General features: G+C 38.0%; 1 protein-coding gene across 2 annotated transcripts in view; it reads right to left on the minus strand.

Moving 5' to 3' along the window:
• The window catches only part of NBAS (NBAS subunit of NRZ tethering complex), a 361,846-nt gene that overhangs the window by 123,611 nt on the left and 214,119 nt on the right, over positions 1-24,116 (minus strand). For both annotated transcript variants that reach the window (XM_063078155.1, XM_063078154.1), the window contains exons 36-40: positions 15,002-15,169; positions 12,578-12,691; positions 12,130-12,250; positions 6,184-6,260; positions 5,663-5,800 (exon numbers count right to left, since the gene is read on the minus strand). In XM_063078155.1, coding sequence (XP_062934225.1) covers positions 5,663-5,800; positions 6,184-6,260; positions 12,130-12,250; positions 12,578-12,691; positions 15,002-15,169 — 618 coding nt within the window. The remainder of the gene's footprint in view (positions 1-5,662; positions 5,801-6,183; positions 6,261-12,129; positions 12,251-12,577; positions 12,692-15,001; positions 15,170-24,116) is intronic.

The raw sequence follows: 24,116 nt of genomic DNA on the forward strand, positions 1-24,116 counted from the left end.
TATGATATAAATGAAGAAAATCAAGGTACAGAACAATGTGAATAGCTTATTCACATTTGTTTAAAAAATAATCATATAAACATGTATATCTGTAAACTATTTCTGGACTGATACAAAAGGGAAACACTGGCTTTTTACTGTACACCATTTTAACCACTTCAGTTTTGGGCCACATGTATTTTATTTCTTAAACATAACAGTGAGTTAATCAGGACACATACTAGAAGAGAAAATTCTCTCCAACTGACCATTTGCCAATCATCATTACATAAAGCTGAAAAGAAAAATGCAGTCAAGGTAGACTGCTCCAGAGTTCATCTGGGAAAGCTGCTGAGTTCCAGGAGCCTCTGCTGGTTAGCTCAGGATGGTGCTGCTTTCATGAGGCACAGGACTTGCATCAGAAATAACCCCACAAATTCCATCAATACTTTTGTTCAAACCTAGTTATCTACCTAAGTTAGCATTCCTGCAGGACATTAACTACAGGAGATGGAAAGAGAAAATGTGAAAAGACTGCAGAATTAGAAACAAGCTAAAGTGACAATTGAGTGAAAGCTAAGCTTCACTGGGTACTATTATGTGTAGGCAACAAATTGAAACCACTTTGATTTCAATTTCCAAGATGATTCATCAGGAGTTTGTCATATTTAATTCCAAACTCAGCAGTGCTATTTTATGCACAGGAAGATGCTGAAACAACTCAAATAATGAGCCATTAGTCAGTCAGTGGCAAACTTTTGTGTACTTAAACCATCCAGAGATTGTACATCCCTGTATTTCCTTCAAATCCAAGAGGGTCAGGACTCACAACTGCAAACTTGATGCCATTTCTGACCCACAGCAGCTGACTTGATTCCCACACTTATTTACCTGCCACTCAATGGTCACCGAGTAACTACAGTGGGTTAGGTCCTCAGGATACAGGGAGCAATGGAATTCCTGCTCTCAAATAAGGTCACCACACTGAGAGGAGACAGATGTGCATCAGCTATAATCCCCTAAAGGAGCTTCGTCCATGGGTGTACACACAAACAGCAGAGAAAAGGGTGGGCGTCCGCAGAGGAGGCACCTCTGAGCTCAGACTTATCTGCCCATAGTGGGGAGAAGGAGCAGGTATTTCAGGCAGGGGGAATTACAACTGCACACACAAAGAAGGAAACACAGCTGGAAGGATAAGAAAAAGCCAGCTAGTTCACTGAGGATCTTATCTGTCATATATAGGAGTTTAGACTTTACCTGGTAGACACAGAGCAGCACATGAAAATATTCTACTGTAAATTACCCATTAGACTTGCCTGCCAGAGAGATCACTCAGGTCTAAAAATGAGTGACACCAAAAAAGAGACTTCTTTTGAAACAAAGCTGGAGTGGCAGCAAGTAAAAAAGCATGTAAAGCCAGGAATCAGGAACTCTAAGTAATAGGATGTCACTTTCTACCAGAGTAACCCTGAGCAAGGAACCAAATTCTCTCACTTATTTTTTCCAAAGAAGATTCCTCTTCTGCAAAATGGGGATGCTCAAAGGATCAAATAGCAGAATGAATGTGAAATGTACTTTAAGACAGCCAAGTGCTCTTCTAGGGCTAGTTTGATATTTCTACTGTCTAGTGACAACTCCCACAAACAAGTCTCTAAGTTTAAGAAGGTGCTGTCATCCCTTCTGACACTCTCTTATACAGATAGAAGAGCCCCCATCTGGTCACAATGAAGTCTGGTCACAGGCTGCATTTTTCTCCTTTTCCTTTAGATTCAGGCAACTCCTGTATGTCTTGAATTTTATAGTAAAATTTTAACATCTCAAATACCTTATGAAAAAATGCCACAGCCTTTGTTACTGCTATTCCCTCTGTCTAGAATTCTCATCCCCCAGGGTTGTGCCCTTTTGTTTTCACTCAAAGGTCACCTTCTCAGTTGAGCCTTTCCTGACCGTATTTAAATAGTACTCTACACATGCACAAGCACACACACATGCGCGCACACACACTCTTCCTTTATTTGCTTTTTGCTTTAATAGCTCTTACTGCCATCTAGCATAGTATATGTTTTATTTACTTATTTTGTTTATGGGTCCTCTTTCCCCAATAGAAAGTAAGTCCTAAAAGGGTAAGGGTTTTATACATGTTGTTCACTACTGTTTCTTCCATAACGCTGCCTGGCATTAAGTAGTCACATGATAAATATGTGATAAACACACACATATAATTCAATTATTTCATATGTATCTCATCTACCCAGTGAACATTTGTTTACCACCATTTATATTCCAGGTCCTGCCCTAAGCACTGGGAAGTCCAGTAAGTACAACACAGACACTGCCCTCCAATAGCTCATCAAGTAGTGAGATGAGAAGTATATAAATTCAAGACAACAGAGTACAAGTACTATGACAGAGGTGAGTATAGAGCAGCACAAAAGGACACAGGGGAGCTCCCAACACAGCTCGGGACTGCTACAGAGAGCTTCCCAGGTGAGGCAACACCTGAATTAGGCAGCTGGGCAAAGAAATGGTGGACAAGACAATACAGGCAGCACACACAGCATGCCCAAAGACAAGGAAGCAGGACACACCGGGTGTTGGAGGAATTATAAGTGGTTGGTATGGATGTAGCAGAGAAGATGAAGTTGGAGAAACGGAGGCCAGACCATGGGGATGTGCAGACCTTGATGGGGAAATGGAAAACCACTGTAGGATTTTAGGCAGAGATGAGGATAACCAGACCTCTATTGTAGGAAGATCACTCTGGCAGTTGTTAGGGAAAAAATACAAAAATGAAGACAAAGTAAGTCTAAGAGGCTGTCACAGTAGTTTAGGTGAAGAACTATGGAAGACTGAATTAAGGTGAGGACACGGGGTAGAGAGATGAGGACAGATAGAGAGGTGGTAACTCTCCCTCACTCCCTCTTAGCACATCTGTCTATCTGGGAGAGTTGCAAAACGTCTTTGCATCTTGAAGTGGAAAAAATCCTGCTCAACAGCAGCTGCCTTATGCTGTTGGTCCCAGAAAAGGAATGGTGGCAGGCAGCAGGAACCATGACACAGGGTAGTGGGTAGTGTGACAACCAGGAATGAGAGGCCAATGGCTAGGGTGAGGCAGGAGGGCTCCAAGGGACACCTTCAAAGGAAAGGGCATTTTGATAGGAAAACAGTGACAGGAACAGGAGCAAGAGTTAAAGCAGAGATGGTAGGTTGACAGAAATTAGAAGCAAGAAACTGAAATTGGGGTAAGGGGTAAAAAGGGACAGGAATATAATCTTATTATTCTTCATACTGCAATGTCATGCTATGTTCTTCAGAGTAGGTATTCAATAAATGCTGAATGGGTAAAAGGATATACAAACTGTAAGACCTGGAAATTAAACACTCACACTTTCTACCAAGTAGAAAAAACTGTTGGAAACATAGAAGAAACCAAGATGGAAACACCTTCCCTTCTAACCCTTATCCTTCAATGTTCTGTTTTATCTCTTTGAAGGCTTTAATTGTGGGTTTCTTTTAGAGTGACTGTATTATCTGAGTTAGGAAATGGTGATGGCCAGATATAAAAGCTGGGATGAAATCACTGGTTTTCTCCAAACTTACTTCTGCACAAACAGTACATGCTTTGGGACTTTTCTTTTAATTTTTGGTACTATCAGGGAATTTTCCTTCAAGAAGAATACTTTAGTTAGTTTTTTGGGAAATGAAACAAGATCACGGGCCACAATGTGGCTCTGCAGCAAGATATTTGGCTTTCTTAAAAGTTGTAACTGGTAGTTTGTCTTGCATCAGTCTTAGTTCTCTTGCTTGCAGCTGCTCTTATCCACATTTACAGGACTGTCTTATACAGATCTAGAGTGAGCAGAAAGGTCACGAGGGTCAGGCATCATGCCATATTCATCTTTCCATCCCAATGCTCAGTAGGACTGTGGCACATACGAGGAGCTCAGGGGATGTTTTGTGACAAATGAGCTGACTAAGTGGCCTTTCAACCCTCGGCACATTGGAATGAAAGAAAGAGATATCATTTCAGCACTTGCATCCTATTTCAATGATATCCACTTAGAGATGGCAGTCAAATACATTTAGAAAACTAAATTGACTTTTGCAGGGGAGATTCAAATTCACCAGGAATGATGCATTTGGTCAAAGTAAAGCATCACTGTGCTTCCACACACTTGGAATTTTATAGCAAACTATTTGGGACTTGTCTGCATATACAGCATCAATGAAAAAGATAAACAAAACTTGCCACACTTCCACCTGTATAAGCACTCCATTCCCTCAATTTATCACACAACAGATCAATGCACATTTCTTATTTCACATAAAAATATAGCGAAGATGTAAAAACAAAATTACTAGAAATTTTTTTTTTTTTTTTTTTTAACCAGCACTCAGCCAGTGAGTGCACCGGTCAGTCCTATATAGGATCCGAACCCGTGGCGGGAGCGTCGCCGCGCTCCCAGCGCAGCACTCTACCAAGTGCGCCACGGGCTCGGCCCAAAATTACTAGAAATTTTATGTGAAGTAAGTAACTGTACAAAGCAACAGTAGCTACAAAAAAAATCAAGATTTTCAAAATAAAGTAAAACCTTATCAACTGATTAAAAGATGGAAGCATTCCTGTTTCTTGGCCAAATGCCATCACAATAATAAAACTATGCCTAAGAACAATACACACCTAATAATGATGGGGCCTTTGGAGATTACCCTATGCTGCAGATGGTTTACCCACTCTCCCTCTACTTTTAAATAAAAATTGATGGATGAAAGGAATAGCTATCACCACAAACAATGTTTTTCCATATTTGTACTTTCTTAGATACATTCTTTGGATGGTTGAGGCAGCTAGAACTTTGATATACATGTGAAATTTTTTCCTTATAGTCTGCTTTGGGTCGAGGAAAGCGGAATCCTGCCAAAAAAAATTTTGGACCTTAGATTTGCGCACAAAGTGGATTTGGAAGTCTGATCTATTTACTTATTTACTCACTCTTAAAGTGGTAATTTTCTTAAAATTACCCAATACAAAAATTAGCTAATTTCCTAATGCTGACCATTAAAACTGGTCTATACAAGTAAACCTGGAGGGCTTTGACTTTCCACTTTCTGGTGGCACCTGTAACACTTTTCTGTCCACAAAAGAGGCACATGTAACTTGAGACCACACTTCCACTCAGAAATTAACAGTAAAGTTATATAAAGGCCATGTGAAGCTTGTGGCAAATAGGAACAATATGTTTCAACATTCCATCTCCACAATTACTCCTCTCATATCTGTGGCTTAAAAGAAATAAAAGTGCAGTATTGCTGAAAGAATTACATTGCCCTCTTTCCTAAATTAGAGCCATCTTCCTTTTAGGTAGTCAATTAAAAAGCCAGTTCTCCATTTACCCTCTCCTACTATGTTTGCCTTTCCTACCTAAGAACTAAGTAAAATAACTTTTATTTACTGAAAGTTAGGAAGAATCGGCATTCACAAAAAATATTAGAAACTCTACCTCTTATTGATACTTGGAAAAGCGACTACATTTAATACAGAAAAGGCAAGGGCTGTTGGCCACTTGGAATGCATTCTGGATGCAAAGGGATCAGTCTCTCCAAAAGGTAAACACACATTCTGACTTGTTTTAGAAAAGCTTTACCTCTGCTTATTAACAAACTGGAAACCATAAGGACTCACCCTGTAAAGAGGATGGCACTTGTCCCTGAAACATGGAGCCAATTGGGCATAGATCTGTAGGCTATAGTAATACGCTGCCAGCTGGAGAGATAACGCAGAGTGGGACTGCTTTTCAAAGCACTTGTTAGCATCTAACACCTACGAGGGAACATGATAGAATTAACTCAGCTGAAAGGAAATAAACAAGATCATTATAAACCATTACTTTTCTAGTCATTACTGCAGGATTTTAGTACAAAGCTCCCACCTTATCAACTCAAGCTCAACTTAATATGACTACATTAAAATTCAGAAGACACTATAGAAACAGATTCTATATGCAAGTGGATTTAAAAAACAACAACATTTAACCTAACATTGTAGAACTCACTCTCTGGATATTGACCAGGAACCTTTCAGCACCTAAGAACTATCAGAAGGAAATGACACATATAATAAACAATTTTACTGATGAAAATCTCCAGTACAGATTTTTTGTTTACTCTGTTTAAGTTCTTCTTCACCACTAAGGGTAAACTTACCTGTGGTAAGGCAAGGAGATAAGCGAGAGCCAAGGTCATGTCACTTGGCAAAGCATCGCTTGCTAGCTGCAAGAGAACTAAATGAAAAAAATGCATTATTTTCTTTGAGAATCCATATGATAGTCATAGTTAGTAAGTGTCATGAGTTTAGCCCTATATGATTTCAACAGATTATTAGCTTTAGAGGAAGACCTTTTATGAAGTCTACTCATCACTATCCAAACACAGATCACATGGAGCTATGTTAAATAGTAATCTTGCCTTAAATCAGAAAAAGAATACTGCTCATTGCTTACACACGAGGAAATCCTGTTAGGGCAGCTTAAAGTCTAAGTGCAAAGATAGCAGTGAGGATGGTTTCTTAGCGTTGAGCCTTTTGGTTTGAAAGACACAGGCTATGCTATAAAATTATGTATATTAATGATAGCTAATGCGTAGGGTGATCACATGAGTACTAAAGATCTGAGCAATAAAACAGCTTTGTGGGTGCAAATTTAGTATAAATCTTTTGATCACTACAATGATTTTGTTCCTTCCAAAACACCCCTCTTCATTACACTCCACAAAAACAAAATCAGTTTCTTGCTTTGTTTCCATGTCTTAAAATAGCTCATCCATTAACAAATTTTTCAAAGGAAGAGGCCCAAATCCTTTGCAGGGGATAGTAATGTTCTGTATCTTGATAGGAACAAGGGCTACACAGGTGCTGTACTTGTTAGGACACATACAGTCATACAATGAAGATTTTCATCTTTCACTGTTTGTAAATTTTATCCCATACAAATATAAGAAATACTAACTCTTGTTAAAGATATGCACAGTGCAGTGTCAAGGAGTAAAGTATACAGATGTCTACAAATTACTTTGGAATGCATCAAAAAATAAGTTGGATTTGGTAGATGGATAGAGGGGTGGAGAAATACATGTTCAGTAAGTATGGTAAAATGTTAATTGTAAAATCTAGGTGGAGAGTATATGGGAGTACACTGTAGAATTTTTTCAACTTTTCTGTGATTGTTAAGTTTTCTCAATAAATGTTGGAGGAAGAAAAGAAAAAAAAAAATCCTCTCTGATAACTGTGTCAAATGCTCAAGCTCCCTGTCAGTTACTTATTTTATTTTTTTGGCAGCTGGCCAGTAGAGCGATTAAACCCTTGGCCTTGGTTTTATCAGCACCATGCTCTAACCAACTGAGCTAACCAGCCAGCTCACTCTGCCAGCTATTTATTTCCCCAAATAGGTTTCCTGAAGGGTACTTCTGTACAAGTTGGTCTCCAGCCTTGTCTCCATCACTCAGCCAGCTGAGTTTCTGGCCACAGTAAGCCCTTGAACTCCTACCTACTCTAAGACTGGAAGAATCACAGGCATTAAGCACACTATTGCCTACATGACCTATGGCTGAAAGGAAAAAGATCATATTTCTTCCCCAATCCCTAACACTATTGTTGAAATTATCTCAAGACATCCTTTTTCTCCCACATTGATCACAGTTCATTAATCTCTACAACCTAAGTGCCTAGCTCAGGGTCCTTACTAATAGATGAACTGTCAAAGGAAACCGATGAGGGGAGGGGACATCAGTACCCACTCCACACTGGGCATCAAAACTTTCTTAGCAACCCTTCCCAAGACTCCAGGGATTCTTAAAAAGTGAAAATCAAGCCCCCACATAGGAAGTTTCTCAGCCTTGGAATCTGCAAACCATTTGACAGATTTGACAGTTTGACAAAATTTTCAGAGGACGGTAAGTAGAGTGATATGGGTTTCACTGGGATCCATAGACACCATATTGGCTGAAGGCTGAACCACAGGGACTTTACATTACCATTTAAGATACATTTAAAAGAAAAAAGAAAAAAAAAAAGCCCTGCCCTACATTTAGCAGTGTGTATGAATTTGATTTGCAAAGTTAGTTCTCAAACCTTGAACATAATGCATTTTCCAAATAAGTTATACAGCCTAAATCAAATGAAATCTATGCCTAAGACTCCAAGCACTAATTCTGTGCAACGTAAGTGCCTCTGGAAAGCACTGTATGATAAATTTAATTCCAGAACCAAATTCACAGAGGAAAGTTGCCCATGTTATTGATTTGGAAATCATTAGCCATTAAATCATTCATTTAGCTAAATAAATAATGATCAATTTTCTTCAGCTAGTCTCCATAAAAAACCTTTTCATCAACTTTATTAAAAAACTTCTAAAATGTCAGATCACATTGAGAAGTTTAATTTGTATTATGACCTACTTCTGAACCAAAATCAGAAACATTTTTACCAAAATTTTTAATTTGGGTTATTTAAACCTATATCACTCCTTAATTCTGCTGAGTTTCTGACAAATATTTGATATTATAAAACAGCCAAAGTTATCTGTTCCAGATATATTAGCATTATCAAAAGATATCAAATGTGATAGTGTACTTAGAAATGCATCATAAACTGTAAATGCATATGTAAATAAAAGTAATGATTATTTTAAAATCATCTCTATATTTAATATACACAGTATATTAAGGGTATATACAATATACTCTTTCTTAATATACACAGTACGTTCTCTGAAATGTTCTTCCTATTCAATAACATTTGAAAATACATTTTTTTAACTCTTTAATAGACTTAAATTCTTTCCCCTGGTGAAACACTAAAATCTGATTGTCAGAAAAAGCAATTTGAAGAAACACGGGCGCAGAAAGAAAATCCCTGCATTCCCTTTAAAACCCCACAGACACTACTAAAAATAGCACACATACTTGGATTCAGACTAACCAAGAGCACAGGCTCAATTCAATGGCCCAGTGACTATGATACACACACTGCCACTGTCCCTACTCTCATCACTGTGAAGAGACATTTATTTTGCACATACTATAAAGAAAAGCCTTGCAGCTCTGGTTAAGGTGTTAGAATTAGATATAACACTAAAGGCTGATTCCTCAAGTTGAAGAGACCAGACATGGGCATAAAAGATATACGTAGCTGCCAGATAAGAGCTCCAGAGAGCAAGTGTGTCACTTTGAAGAATGGACATATGACGGTTGGGGAGAATCTGGTATCTTAAGTGAAACTCTCCAAATAGTCTTAACTTTGGTCTCACAATTGAATAACCTGAGGTACTCTACAAATATGTGATGCATGGGCCCAGCTCTAATTGGGTTGCCTCGAGTGCAAGGCAGTAGCAAGGAAGCTTATGCCGGTCAGGGGACCAGGCAAAGCACAGGTGCACGAGATGAGCCCCACATCATGCCCCCTTTATCAAGAAGGAACCGGAACAAAGTAAAATCAAATAATCGTCTTCTGTTTGAAATCCCTGTAGCTTTCAGTAGAGCTTTAAAATGTTTAACTTGGCACACAAGGCCTTGCATTTCTCTTCTGCCTACTGTCACCTCGTTTCTTTGCTGGTTTGCCCATACAGACCCTTCTTTCCAGGTATTATAATAACTTTCAAATCCCTGAAAAGTCATGATGTTTTATCCCCTTTGTTTTTGTGAATTGCATTCCCTCTTCCTAAAATAGCCCCTTTCTCTCTCTCCCAACCCACCTCCCTCTTATTCTTCCTCCGCCCCCACCTCAACTCTAATTCATCCTTCCAAAGCCAGGTCAAACATCACCTGCTGCAGGAGGCCTCTTCACACCTCCTTCCCCTCAGCTGTCACACCTCTATAATCCGGAGGCCTCCTGTGTGTGCCTGTCATAGGCTTATCACACACAGATTTGTCTATCTTCCCACCTCAGTTGTAAGCCCATTGAAGACATGGACAGTGTCAACATAATAGTTTAAGTTTCTAGGACAGTGCCCAGTACACAGGTAGCTCAAGGACCACTCCTTCAATGAATAACATACACGTGGTTAGAAAGGGAACTGGAGGGGGATCCCTGATTCATCACCACGTAGTTTTCCCCTGTCTGCACAACTCAAGAAAACCTCACTACTTGCTTTGCGTTTCAGGATCATTCTGATACCTCATTATTAAGTTACCGGCTGCACCAAAGATGGCTGAGTCCTCTAAGGACCCTGTGAAAAGAGGAAACCAGAAGTATGGGCCTCTCAAGGGCCTGATGCTGACGTACTCTAAATGTTTCTCCAAAAAAAGCTCTGGAAAACATCAGAAGCCTCAATAAGCTGAGGAATCAGTTTAAAAGGGACTACTCCAAGAAAGTATCCATCTTAAGCATCTACCTTTTAGACATTTAACCATGTGGCTCCAATACTCTGTCTTCTTGTGAGGCATACATCTTGTATGAGAAGAATTCAAACTCATATACATGTACTTAGCAAGCTAACTAATAAAAACATTGTATAAACCAATGTTTGCAAATGTCTTCATTATTACTTCAGTCCATTATTTTACCAATCAATAGCTGATATTCCACATTCAACCCACTATTTTCTCAAGGTCTCAGAAGATTAAAAGATATGTACAAACTACCCTGACAATCAATCACATTTAATCCATGAACGGCTAATTTAAGACAATAAAAAGAAAAACGAGTAAATGGAGGAAGAGCAATGTGACTACACACTTCATGTATATTCAATACCAACACTAAGATGTACCATGAATTTAATAATAACTTTCTGAAGACAAAATGAAACATAAACATACTCATTACTGGGAGATATATCCTGAGTAGAAAATTAAAGAGGTAGAAAAACATGCATCTCAGAACTGAAGAAAAAAGATATATAGTCATTTCTCAGTATCCATGGGGGATTGGTTCCAGGACTCCCCATGGATAGCAAATCCGTGAATGCCCAAGACTCCCATATAAAATGGCACAGTATTTGCATATAACCTATGCACATCCTCAGGTATACTTTAAATCATTTCTAGATTACTTATAATATCTAATACCATGTAAATGCTATGTAAATAGTTGTTATACTGTATTGCTTAAGGAATAACCAGAAAAAAAGGCTTGTACATGTTCAGTACAGAAACAACTATTGTAGACATAACTACATTTTTGATCCACGGTTGGCTGAATCCACGGACGCGTGAGAACCAACTGTACTTAGTAAAAACCTTCAGTACGCAAGCAGTGATACACATAGTGGATGGGGAAGTTGTATCTGCCTCTTCCCAATTGCAAATAAATATTGATCAAAAGAAAATAATTATCTAAAAATAAGTTACAGTATCAGGTTTGGGGGGAAATAGCAGTTATATTCACCATAAACATTTTCTCAGGTTATACACCACACAGCAGTGTATTCAGTTAAATTAAGACAGCACTATCTAGGCTTAATGGCACTTAGAGGTGGCCAGAAATATTTAAGTGGAGATTGTGGATAGGACTTCCAAGAAAACTGTGTTTTCCTCCCCTACCTTCCTCCTTACTGATGCCTGGAATATGGACAAGATACCTGGAGCTCCAGCTGCCTTTGAATCATGCGGTATTCAATAAGGATGGCAGAACAGAAAGGAAACTAAGAGAATATTATCAAAGAAACTACCTTAGAACCTTGAAAAGAAGTAAGGAGGCTAAAAAGAAAAAAATACAAATGGCAAGTTGTCTGTGGCAAACTTGCATACAGTTACTTCTTCAAAAAAAGTTCTATATGGAAAGATATGCCATTACACAGGAAATTCTTAAGACCAAATGTACACCTATATTCTACGAAGCATAAAAGTAGGAACGAAATAAGTATTTATTTAGCACTTTATACCATTCACTAGAGAATAAATTTACATAATTAGCAACTTAAAGATAGGAATTATATCTTATATATCCTTTTAAATCCTCAGAATAAGTAGGTATACAGAAAGCAGTAGGTTCTCAGTGTTTTAAATGAATGAATAAATGACGGTGTCAAGTTAAGCGTAATTTCAAAATTACTTTAAAAACTTACTATTTTTCTTCTCGTTCATTCATACATTGTTAGTTATTGTTCTCCTGATATGAGTTACACACCGTCAAGAGACTAAAATGTTCTTTCTTACCTTCTGTTGTTGGAAATACTTCTCCTTCAGTTTTAGCCTCTGCTAGTTTTCCAGTTCTCAGCAATACTTCTGCAAAGCTTTCTATGGGGACATACTGATAGGTGTCATAGGTCACTTCAGACTAGACGAAAGAAGCAGTTTTACCATTTACTAGGATGTCTTTTTTTTCTAAGAACATATTCTCAGAAAACACAATTACAGGATTTTGTCTTTTGGTGACTTGAATAATAAAAACTCACTAAGGCATAGTAATATATGTAACATTTTAAATAGATTTTAATCTCTTAATATGTCCTAATGTATACAAAAGAGATCATGTAAAATCAATGAATAACATGAGTGACAACCAAGCCAAAGAAGTACATTTTCAGAAAAATTTTAGTTTTTGTTTATACTGTCTACAACACCATGACAGTTAAACCTGTCTTCTTAGGCACATTGTCCTTACCTTGGTGACAAAGGGATTAGAGATGACAGATTCATAAAAAGGATGACACCCTTGTTTTTCTAGATCTTCATTGGCTACAGTTCCAATTCGATAAGCACCACCAATTTCTTGCCCCTAAAAAGAGCAAAGTGAAGAATCATGGATAATAAGATACAGAGGGTGAGGAGGGAAAGGGGAGAGGAAAAGAGAAGACGGAGGAAGGAGGGCAATAAAGCAGGCAAGGAGAAGAGACGGATTTCAGGAGAAACTGATCAGTGCACTTTCTGTGCCCTAGAGAGAGACTGGCAAAGTGACACAGACATCCGGCAGTGAATGCAAGAATAATCACGGCATTCTAAGAGCAGCACTTCAGCCTCACCCTGCAGTGCCTTTGGATATTCTTGGTCACTTTGACATCAAAGAATAAGAAACACTGAAGCAATCAGTGTTACACACATGGTAAGTTTCCCATACTACAGTCTGATAAGCATCCTAAAATACGATTTTGTACTTGTTGCTGCCCTGCTCAAAAAACTAGTAGCTCTGTAAAAGGAAAACAGCCAATAGCATAAAACCTAAACTATGGAGAATAACACATCAGGTTATTAAATGTTAATTAACATTAAAGGCTATCTCGCCACTCCAATCAACTGACCTACTTCATGCACGCTGCCAACCTCCATGCCTTCCTCCCAGTATAAGAGTCGCGTCCATGCTGACCACCTGGATGGATCCTACCTTCCTTGCAGGATCAGGCTCAGACCACACCTGGTGACAACTTACCAGATGAAAGCATGATGATATGATTGGGCCCCTTTCATTAATTCCATCTCCTTCACATCTACCATCTACACACATGCCTTTAAGACTTGTTTTCACTTTAGTATCCCAAGTATAGTTAATTACCTTTATGTTTTGCTCTCCTCAAACAGATTGAAAAGCTCCTCACTGGAAGAGCCAAGTGAAAAGCATTCACCCATTCCTCTAAAGGATGTTGTGCACTTGCTTTATGCCAAGCACAGTCTAGGAAAACAATAAAACTGCTGCTGCAAATGATGATAAAAATTACAGTTGGTATTTAATGAAAACCATATATTAGGCACAGTGCTGAACACTTTACCTGAGACATAAACCCTCAAAAAATCCAACAGGTAATACAGAAAAATAACCATAATCATAATCCAGCGTGACACATGCACAGACCTACTCCAAAGTCAAGTACATAGCATCTTCACTTATCCAGCTGATTGGACCATCATCCTCAGGTCTCCTCCTTCCCACACATCCCACACATCCCACTTTCAAACCATCAGCACATCCACAAAACATCTCCAAATCAACCACTTCCCACTTCTTTCATAGCTACCCTATCCAAACCACCACCACTTCTCACCTTCTACAGTGGTTATCATAGTCTACATGAGGCTTTAAACTTCTGGCCTCCCCACACCCTGCTCGCTCGCTCAAAGCACATTGACCTCCTTATGTTCTATGGAGATGTCCAGCATGTCTCCACCACAGGGACTTTGCACTTGTTCTACTTGGTTCAATCATAGTTCTGCTCAAAGTGACTCCTGTTCTGGGAAGCCTAACTGCCCTGTCTAAATCAGAACTGTATTCCCCAGTATCACTCACCATTCACTTACCTTGCTTACATTATCTTCACAGTTCTCATTGCCACCTGCCACTACATTACTATACAAAATCTTATTTTTTTCTTTGTCTCCCCCACTGAAATATAAGTTGCACAGGGGAAGGGAATTAGACTGAAGTGTTTCTCCATTCTCTTCCCAGTCATTAGTACAGTATTTGACACAGAAAAAGCCTAATGAGCATTTGCTGAATGAGTGAATGAGATACACAATGAGTGTTTGGAGTGAACTGATAATCAGGCATATGTTTTTCCTTCCTTTTTGTTTTCTAGTGTGAGACGAAAGGACTGCAACATGCAAATGCAGAGGAGACAGCAGGGGGAACGACAGGTTAAGATGTCCCAGAGAGCAAACTCAATAGCTCCACTGCTGGTCCTGACCTCTGCTTCCAGAATGGAAGCAAGAATCAGTTAAACTGTTCTCTTTCCTCAGAGCCCCCACGCTGGTTGCTAGCACTCTTCCTTAACTGCTAACCTGTAGAAATACAGCACAAGAAAGTAAGCACTGATTAAATCATTTCCTTTTCATCTCACTAAATTTTACTTCTGATATATAAACCAGATATTACCTAAATCTATATCAGTGTCAGTGTCCTTTGCAAGTACTCCGTGGGAGTACATTATCTATAAAATAGATTACTCATTCCCTATCTAATGCAGGCCTAGATTTCTCAAGAGATTATTTTAATAATCCAGAGAAAAGAAAAATATAACAGTGAAAACAACTAAGAGCGGTGCTATGAACTGATATAAAATACAGAATTGATTTTTTTAAAAAAATATGCATTGCTTACATGAAGGGGTCGAAGGTATGTTAAAGACTTTTTCCACCACTGCCCATCACTGACAGCCTGCAGCACAGCCTTGGTGGTAGTCGTGGTGTTGGAAAGGACTTTCATGGTGGTAGTAGTGGTCCACTGTAATAGGTCAGCCGAACTGCTGCCTGAAACACTTACTGTATCCTATGTTTTAAAAAAAAAAAAAATGGCAAGAGCAAAAATGTGCATCGTCATAAGAACAGAACAGAGAATGATAATGTGACTGCTTAAAATGATCAGACATTAGATATGAATATAGATAAATTTAAAAATCCATCTTTGCTAGTAACAAGGGATGTGAAACAAAGCATCATCTTTAATTCCAACAATAAGATACTGTTTCCTTGACAACACACTATAAAGTATTTATTTAAATTAATTAAGAAATAAGTCATTCATTGGAACAATGCTACTGTGACCCAGACAAAAGTAGAAGATTCAGATTAATCCACCTTCAAGTGTTAAAAGGCATTGTTTTTCCTCCAAACAAGTGGATGATTAATGGGGTTTAAAAGGTTTATAATGTGGAATCTCTCGCCAATCTTGAAGTAATCAGCAAAAATTCTAACTTTCCATTTACAAATCTGAGAGATTCCAGAAGGAGAATATGCTAATACATTAACAGTCTTTTAAACAGAAATGACAAAAACCACATCTGCTTTTGGTCAGAGACAAATATTACCTATTCTATACAAATAAACTCATTGATTTACTGTCTGTCTACTTCTACTTATTTTTCCTTAAGTATCCCAGTCACATGAAAGAAAACTTAAGACCAAGTATTTTAACACCTATAATCTTCTTGCTACTAACAGAAGAATAGCTTAGTCGATAGCTATTTTATTCTTTAACTAAGAATAGCTTAGTTTGGCTATTTAGGTCAATATCACATCACTCATTAAGACACTATTTAAGTAATAAAAAAAAGTAACAAATCATGTAGTCATCTAATAATTACCAAGAAATCATCACATAACAAATACAAAGACAAAGCTCTACCTACTATATGACCCTTTCAGATCAACTTGACAGTTGTCATATATGGTAGGTAGAATTATGCCCCCCACCACCCCCACCAAAGATGTCCACATCCTAATCCCTGGAAAAGGGACTATGCAGATATGATTAAGGGCACAGACCTTATGGCGGGGAGATTATTCTGAATTATCTGAGTGAGAGTAACCTAATCACATGAGCCCTTAAAGCAGAGAATCTTTTCCAACTAGGGTCAGAGTGTCAGAGAGATGCCATGGGGGAAGAGACAGGAGAGATCTGAAACATGAGGGTACTCAGCCCATAGTTGCTGGCTTTGAAGATGGAGGAAGAGGCCCTGAGCCAAGGAATGCAGGTAGTCTCTGGAAACTAAGAATAGCCCTCAGGTAACAGCCAGCAAGGTAATGCAGACCTGACCTATAACCACAAGGAATTAAATTCTGCCAACAACATAAATAAGTGTAGAAACAGGATCTCTTCCAGAGCTTCCAGAAAAAAAAAAAGCCTTGTCAGCACCTTGGTTTTGGCCTTGTGAGACTCTAAGCAGAGATCCAGACAAGTCTGCCAGATTTCTGTCTGATGGGGACTGTAAAATAATCAACTGTATTGTTTTAAAGCTGCTAAATTCATGGTAATATATTACAGCAGCAATAGAAAACAAATACATCATGTTAGGATACTTAAATGTATATTTTTTCTTACTTCTAAAGGGAAACGTATTTAAGCTATATTAACCAATGCTTACAATTTATCTAGTTTGCTGTTGTTTGCCCATAAATATTCTAAACTGCTTTTAACATGCAGGGGGAAAAAAAATGTTTCTTATGGGCTTTTTGAACATTAGGAAATGTGTAAACTATCAACTCAATGTAATATTATATATTATAATTTAATTATGAAAACAACAACAGAGAAAAAATGGATGATATGTTAAAAAGAGAGGAAAAATCATGTTAAATAATTGCTTGTCTACCATAATGGCAAACATGCAAAAAAAATAATTGGGATTTAGAGCCAGTGCAAAACAGCACCTCTCCTGGATTTCAGGTTGTGGCAGGTACTGCAGCTGGGGTGACTCAACCGCACTCTGACTCACTTCCCAGTCTCCCTGCTGTTGGAAGCCAAAAGGCTAAAGACTACATTTCCTAGACTCTCTTACCACTGGTGTTCCACACACGACCCTAGTTTTCTCCAAATTTCATGCACGTGCTGCATGAAATTTGGGAGGTGGAACTATAGTGGAGACCCATATCTCTGCCAATTTTGTGGTTTTCTACTAGCAAGAAGTATGAGGGTACTCCAAAAGATCATGGAAAGATGTATATTATCTTTCAATTCTATTTTTCCACAAACTTTTTAAAGTACCCTCGTATATTTACCTTTTTTTTTTCTTTTTTCTGGAATTCTGGTTGCATTTTGCAGCAGTGGTAACAGAAGGAATTAGAGGATGAGTGTGAACTTCATTTTGCTGGCTAGTTTCTTGGTAAAGGCAGTGTAGCACTGCAGCCTGCTAGTAGTAGCACTTGGAACCAAGCTCATTTCCCAGCTTCCTGTGGCAAACTGCAGCTCCCGTAACAAGCAATTGTGCAATATCGTTCCAGGAGTAACTGTCAGAAACATACCTAAAGCCTGCTACCTCAGTCTTTCCGATGATTTTCTAAGCCCCTGATTTGCCATAAAAAATCACCTTCTGCTTGTAACAACTAGAATGTTTTCTGTTATCTACAACTGAACCGTGACTGATAAAAAAACAAATTGATATGGGCTGGATGGTTAGCTCAGTTAGTTAGAACATGGTGTTATACACCAATGTCAAGGGTTTGGATCCCTTTATGAGCCAGCCGCCAAAACCAAACAAACAAACAAAAACCAAAAAACAAAATAATAAAAAATTGATAAAAAATGTAAGTAGGAATCAGAGATATGAGAAATAGTATCTTTATTCTGGAGTGGAGAACATGGCTTAAAGCTACAGTTGTAAATAGTCTAAAACCTTTCTGTAAGCCTGTGTCTTGGAGTAACTTTTTCAAACAGTTGGATACATTGAACCAAGACCACCGTGTCAGTGCGGTGGTAGAAGCCAAGTGGAAGAGACTTCCATAGCTACCTCTGACCTGTGCTGTCCAACACAGTAGCCACCAGCCACCTGGGGCTACGGAGCACTTAAAATGTGGCTATTCCAAATCGCGATATGCTTTGAATGTAAAATACACAATGGATTTTAAAGACTTAGTACCAAAAAAGGAAGAAAGGCAGGAAGAGAGAGGGAGGAAGAGAGAGAAAAGAATAGCGCACATGAGCTTAACCTCAGTGAAGCACATGTAGAGTAGAAGTAGAGCAGAAGACACACTTTCTGTCAATAGATATCACCAGGAACCTTGGGGCTAAGGCTTACATTCTCGGTTATTTCCCTCAACTTCAGCAATCAAGCAAGTTAATACTATGGTTTGAATGTGTCCCCCAAAGTTCATGTGTTGGAAACAACCCCCAATACAACAGTGTTGAGAGGTGGGACCTTTAAGAAGTGATTAGGTCATAAGAGCTCTGCCTTCATGAATGGGCTAATATTATTATGGGAGTGGGTTTCTAATAAAAAGGATCAGTTCAGCTCCCCCCTCTCTCTTGATCTTGCTCTATGGGATGATGCAGCACAAAGGCTCTCATCAGATGCCGGCACCTTGATACTGGACATTCCAGCTTCCAGAACTCTGTGAAATAACTTTCTTTTCTTTGTAAATTATCAAATATGTGTTATTGTTATAGCTAAACAAAATGGACCAAGACAGTTACTCATTCTCCATTGTGGAGGGAAAAGGAAGACAGAATCAAAGACTGAAGCTCATTATCCAACACTTCTGAAAAGACAAGGTAGAAAGGCCTAGAGAGGAAAAGAACATAATTCTCCCTTCAACAGTAATAATAATGACAACCGTCATGTCTTGACTACTTGCTATGTGCCAGGACTTTCACAAAGTGCTTTTTATGCATACTGTGCGTAAAAACTGGAAGAGAACCCAAAAAACAAAAATAGTTGTTTTAGTGGTAGCATTACCAGAATTCTTTTCTTTCCTTCATTTCTTTACCATTTGAGGAGATGGCACTGGAGGTTCATTTCCTCCCCACTTTGGTAATATAGTAAACAGCTGCCTCATCAGGTCTGACTTGGAAGAAAAACACACAGATTCTAGCTTCTGAGCTTCAGAGGCCCCCTTTTCTAATAAGGTCACCACCCAGCCAAGGAGCTACTAATGTTACACAGTGATACAGATGTCACCTCCAACTCCTGTCCTGCATTATGGGGATAGAATCTCTTTCCATTGGACAGCTTGTCACTGTACACGTCACCCACCAAGTCTGGCCTAAGCACACCTCTCTGTGGGATACTGAAAGCTTTGGACATCACATACACTCTAATTCTTTCTGCCTCTAGGTTCTTCCCCCTAATAAACCCTGCACTGAGAGGAACTAGTGCTCTGTGTCTGAGACCCCAATGAAAAACACTGACAAAAATAGCTCTTTGCCAGAAACAAATTTCAAAAGGAATTTGTAGTAACTGTCATTCTTTATATGTATGTGTTAGTGTATGTAAATTTATTAGCTATACTTCTGAGTTACTTAAAAAGCTACAACTAGAAAAGAAAAAAGAAACAAATTAGAATTCATTCACCTACTGAGCAAATATTCACCGAGTGACTTACTCAGTGTCACATGCTATGTTAGGCAACAAGGCGATAAAAATGAGTAACACAGTCTCCACTTCCAAGGAGCTCAGACACTAGGGACAGAGGCAGAGATACAGAGAAATAATTACAGAATGATATCAATTTCTAAAAGAGAGGCACATAGGAAGTACTACGAGGACATGAAGAGAGATCACATCTCCTCTGCCTAGGGATACAATCACAGAGGCCTTCACAGAGAAGGTAATATCTCAGCAGCTAAGAATTTAGGGCTTGCAGAGAATAAATGGTGAAGATGATTTCAGAGGGAAGACGCAACTTATGAAATACAGCAAATTGGAAAAACCTTAAGTGACTCAATGAAGCTGCCGAAAAGAGCACAGAAAGAGGAATAGCAGGATGTGAGGACGAAAGAAAGGCAGAGGTAAGCCCAGTAAGAAACCTATGAACCAGGCCAAAAAACCTCCACTGTTATCCTGCAGGAACAGGAGGCCATTAAAAGGCTATAAACAAAGGGAGTAACAGAATCAGGTTTGTGTTGCAGAAATATTTCAGGGGCAGGAACACAGTTAGGAGACTGGTGCATTACTACAACTTTAAAATAATCAGTGACTGAAATAAGGTAGTGACACTGGGGATATAACAAGGTTACTATAAGGTAGTTTTCCACCTGAATAAATATGTTAAGTTCAAATGTTTTTACTTCTAATTCCTCTAAAGGTGAAAAGATAAGCAGAAAAATTCAAGGATTCTGTATCTAACCATCTAATAAAGAAAGGGCATAGTCACCAAACTGGAAATATTAGCGAAAATCAGGGAGGGGAGAAAAAAAAAAAAAAAAAAAAAAGAACAAAGCCACACTGTCATGGTTTGTAGCAAGGCTAGAGGCAGTGGAGGTAAGGAATGAGTAACACATGTTATTGAGGAAGAACTAACCGAGGACCAAGCTCACAGAGAGGTTCCAGACACATTATTTACCAACAGTAAAGTCTAGGAGTCTTGTTTATGATGTACAAGAATCATAATGGCTACCATTTATTAAATGCCTACTGTGTGTCAGATGCTTCAGAAGGTCATTCCTAAGTTTTATAATAACACTGCAGAGTAGGTATTAGAATACGACTTGACAAAAAAGTAAACTGCAGATGAACCAAGTTGAATATGCTGCCTACATACAAATATCCTGGGGGTGTCTCCTCTCTTCTCCTTGACCAGATTTGGCTACCAAAATGGACAGTCCACTTGTTCTTTGCAGGATTTTGGCAATATTACACACACACACACACACACACACACACACACACATTTATATTTGTATTTATTTAAGCTCATTTATTTTCCTGTGTTATAAAATTAATGCAAACTCACTAAAGATGGTTTGAAAATTTCAAAAAAGTTGGAGGAAAAAAGAAATGTATTCACATTCCCATGATGCAAAGACAATTACTGCCAGCATAAATTCTCTCTTCCTGTCTTTAATTAACACATAGGAATCATTTTGAAAATACTTTTTATTGAAGTATAGGAAATATTCAAAGAACCGTACACATAAGTATAGTTTGAATAATTTTAACACTCAGGTAACCATTGTTCATACCAAGAAACATACCAACATCAGAACCCCCTCTTGTGCTCACTTCCAGTCACTGCCACTGCCAGAATGAACCCTATCCTGACTTGCAGCAGCATAAATCAATTTTGCCTACTTTTATACTTTATATGAATGGAATTATGTACTCTCTGTGTCTGATTTTTTTCACTCAACATAAATTCATTGATATTTTGTGAGTAGCTGAAGATTGTTAAACTCATTGTTATATCATACTATGTTGTGTGAATATACCAGAACAAAATTATCCTTTCTTCTATTGATGAGCATTTGAGTGGTCTCCAGTTTGGAGCTAATATCAATAGGGTTGCCCTGAAGATGTTGGTAATTATCTTTTGGTGAACATATTATGCACTTCTGGGCACATATGTAGGAGTGGAATTGCTAAGATACAGAGTATAACTTTGTCCAGATTTAGTAAATAGTGCCAAACATTTTCTAAAGTGGTTATACCAATTAACAGTCTAACCAGCAATTACAAGGGTTCTGGTTACTGCATCTCCATGCCAACACATGGTATCTCATGAATTTTTCATTTCAGCAATTCTGGTAAGTATGTAATGGTATCTCTTGTGGTTTTAATTTGCAGCTCTCTAAGTAACTTATGAAGTTGAACACCTTTTTATACGTTTTTTGGTCATTTGAAGTGTCTGTTCCAGTTGTTAGCCCATTTTTCTATTGGCTATTTATCTTCATTATTCACTTGTAGGAGTTCTTACACATTCTGGACATGCATCCCTTATCAGATATATGAATTGTGAATATTTTCTATTATTCCATAGATTGCTTTTTCATTGTCTTAATGGTATCTTGTGATTAACACGAGTTCTTAATTTTAAATTCGTCCAATTCAACAGTCTTTATGATTAGTACTTTTTATATCATATTTAAGAAATCTTTACTTAATCTGAGATCACAAAGATGTTCTTCAAAATTTTCTTTGACAATATTTTGGTTGTAAGTAAAATCTTAAGATGTTGTACTACCCTTCTATCCAGTCATAACATTATATGCTACTTTAGATGCACTTACCACAACATTACAATTTTTTTGTCTGCATTTCCAACTAAGTAGTGAGCTATTTAAAAGCAGTGATGCTATTTGCCCATTACTATATCCTCCAAGTATATGAAAGTCTCTAATCTACAGCTTGTATCTACAGGTAGGTATAAGAAGTCTGATTTTACTGTGCTGTTTAAATGTTTGAAGATACATTTTCAAAAGCCTAATATGTTGTGTTTAGAGTAGGTAAATGTTATTCAAATAAGATTTCAAGTCACTTTTTCAATTCCTGTTCATTTTTAGAATCTTTTTGAGAGGGAGTATTAAATGATTTGAATGTCATCAACTAATCCAAGTATAGAACTAAAAATATAAACATGGTAAGAAATGTGGCACTTTAGCAGAATATGACTTCATTCAGAGGTAAATCAAACCAACTGAAAGATAAAAAATACAAACCATAAAATGATTATTCCATTTCATAAAATGAACCTAACTTTATTTATGTTCATATGGATGGACTAGCTCAAGGTAGGAAATTTAAAGCATAAGAAACTTAAAACTTTGAGAAGATAAATGAAATTCACATGCTCAAAAATGTATGAGATAAAAGGATTTTCTGTAAGAGCTTCCTCTAATGAGAATTACAAAAGAGAAAGTAAAATAAAACACTCATTAGGACCATAGAAGAAGCATTTAATCTGGGGGTAGTCTACCAAGATTACCAGAGCCATTAATGAGGAAAATAGTTTTCTTTCAGCTGTGCATGAGAGGAAAAGAAAAAAGAGGTAAGGCAAAATTTATCCCTGAAATGATTACTACTGGCACTTTTTATATTCATAGCAGCACACTGCTAATTAATTTAGAGTGTATAGCAGCAGAAATAGATTAAACCCCAAAACCAAATCAACAATTCCCAGCATAAAATTTAACATGAAATCTCATTAATGTCAATTGTGTTACATAGCTCAAAGGTTAACTTACCAAGAACTAATAGTATTTTTCAAATCCTACAACAACAGACACCATTGCCAAACAGGTTCACAAGAACAAGGATAAGTCCATGTGTCAAATGTGGCTCACAGAAACAATTCTCATCGGTCAGTTCCTGAGTAGTATTCATAAAGCAAATGTACTTCACAGGGCCTGGTTTTCCAAAGCCTTGCAGTTTCAAATATTGACCTTGCAAAGGACAGGAAATTTTCCCCAGGCTATAGTCTCTGTTGTAAGATAAAGAATTGTAACGCAGCAAAGTTGCTGGCTCAAAGACAGGTTACTGATTGATATATAAAGATATTGGGAAATTGCTGTAAGAAGAGAATGTTTGCTAAAATCAAGCTTTTGTTAGTGGTTCAACTTAATTGCATTATAGAATGTCACCTTGCTTGTCTTACTTAATGTTACCTGCTTCTATTGTTAAACTTGTTAAACTGTGCTTAGAAAAAACTCCACCTATGTTCTCTTTCTGTAACTTCCTGGTCTGGAGAATAAATGCAGGAAGAGAACCCCAATTCGTGGTTAATTTCCCAAATGGAAGGAACAATGCCTCTCTCTTGAGGGTTCCGGGAGATTAACCCCTTTTTGGGGCTTCTCTCTGCTCAGAAGAAATGGGCTTTGAGTAATCTTTGGCGACTCCACATCCAGGGGAAAAGGGGTGACAAATCTGTAGGAGGCAAAGCAACAAGTTCCTAGAATGAATAATCTCTTTAAGGAGTTGTTTTCTCCATTGTCTGGTAATATAGGCTTAACTCCTGAGAAACCTATTGGCTTACTGTAAACTGAGCTGATGGTATACATATAAAGTGGC

Source organism: Cynocephalus volans, chromosome 14, assembly GCF_027409185.1.
Source record: "Cynocephalus volans isolate mCynVol1 chromosome 14, mCynVol1.pri, whole genome shotgun sequence".
NCBI classification, from domain to species: Eukaryota; Metazoa; Chordata; class Mammalia; order Dermoptera; family Cynocephalidae; genus Cynocephalus; species Cynocephalus volans.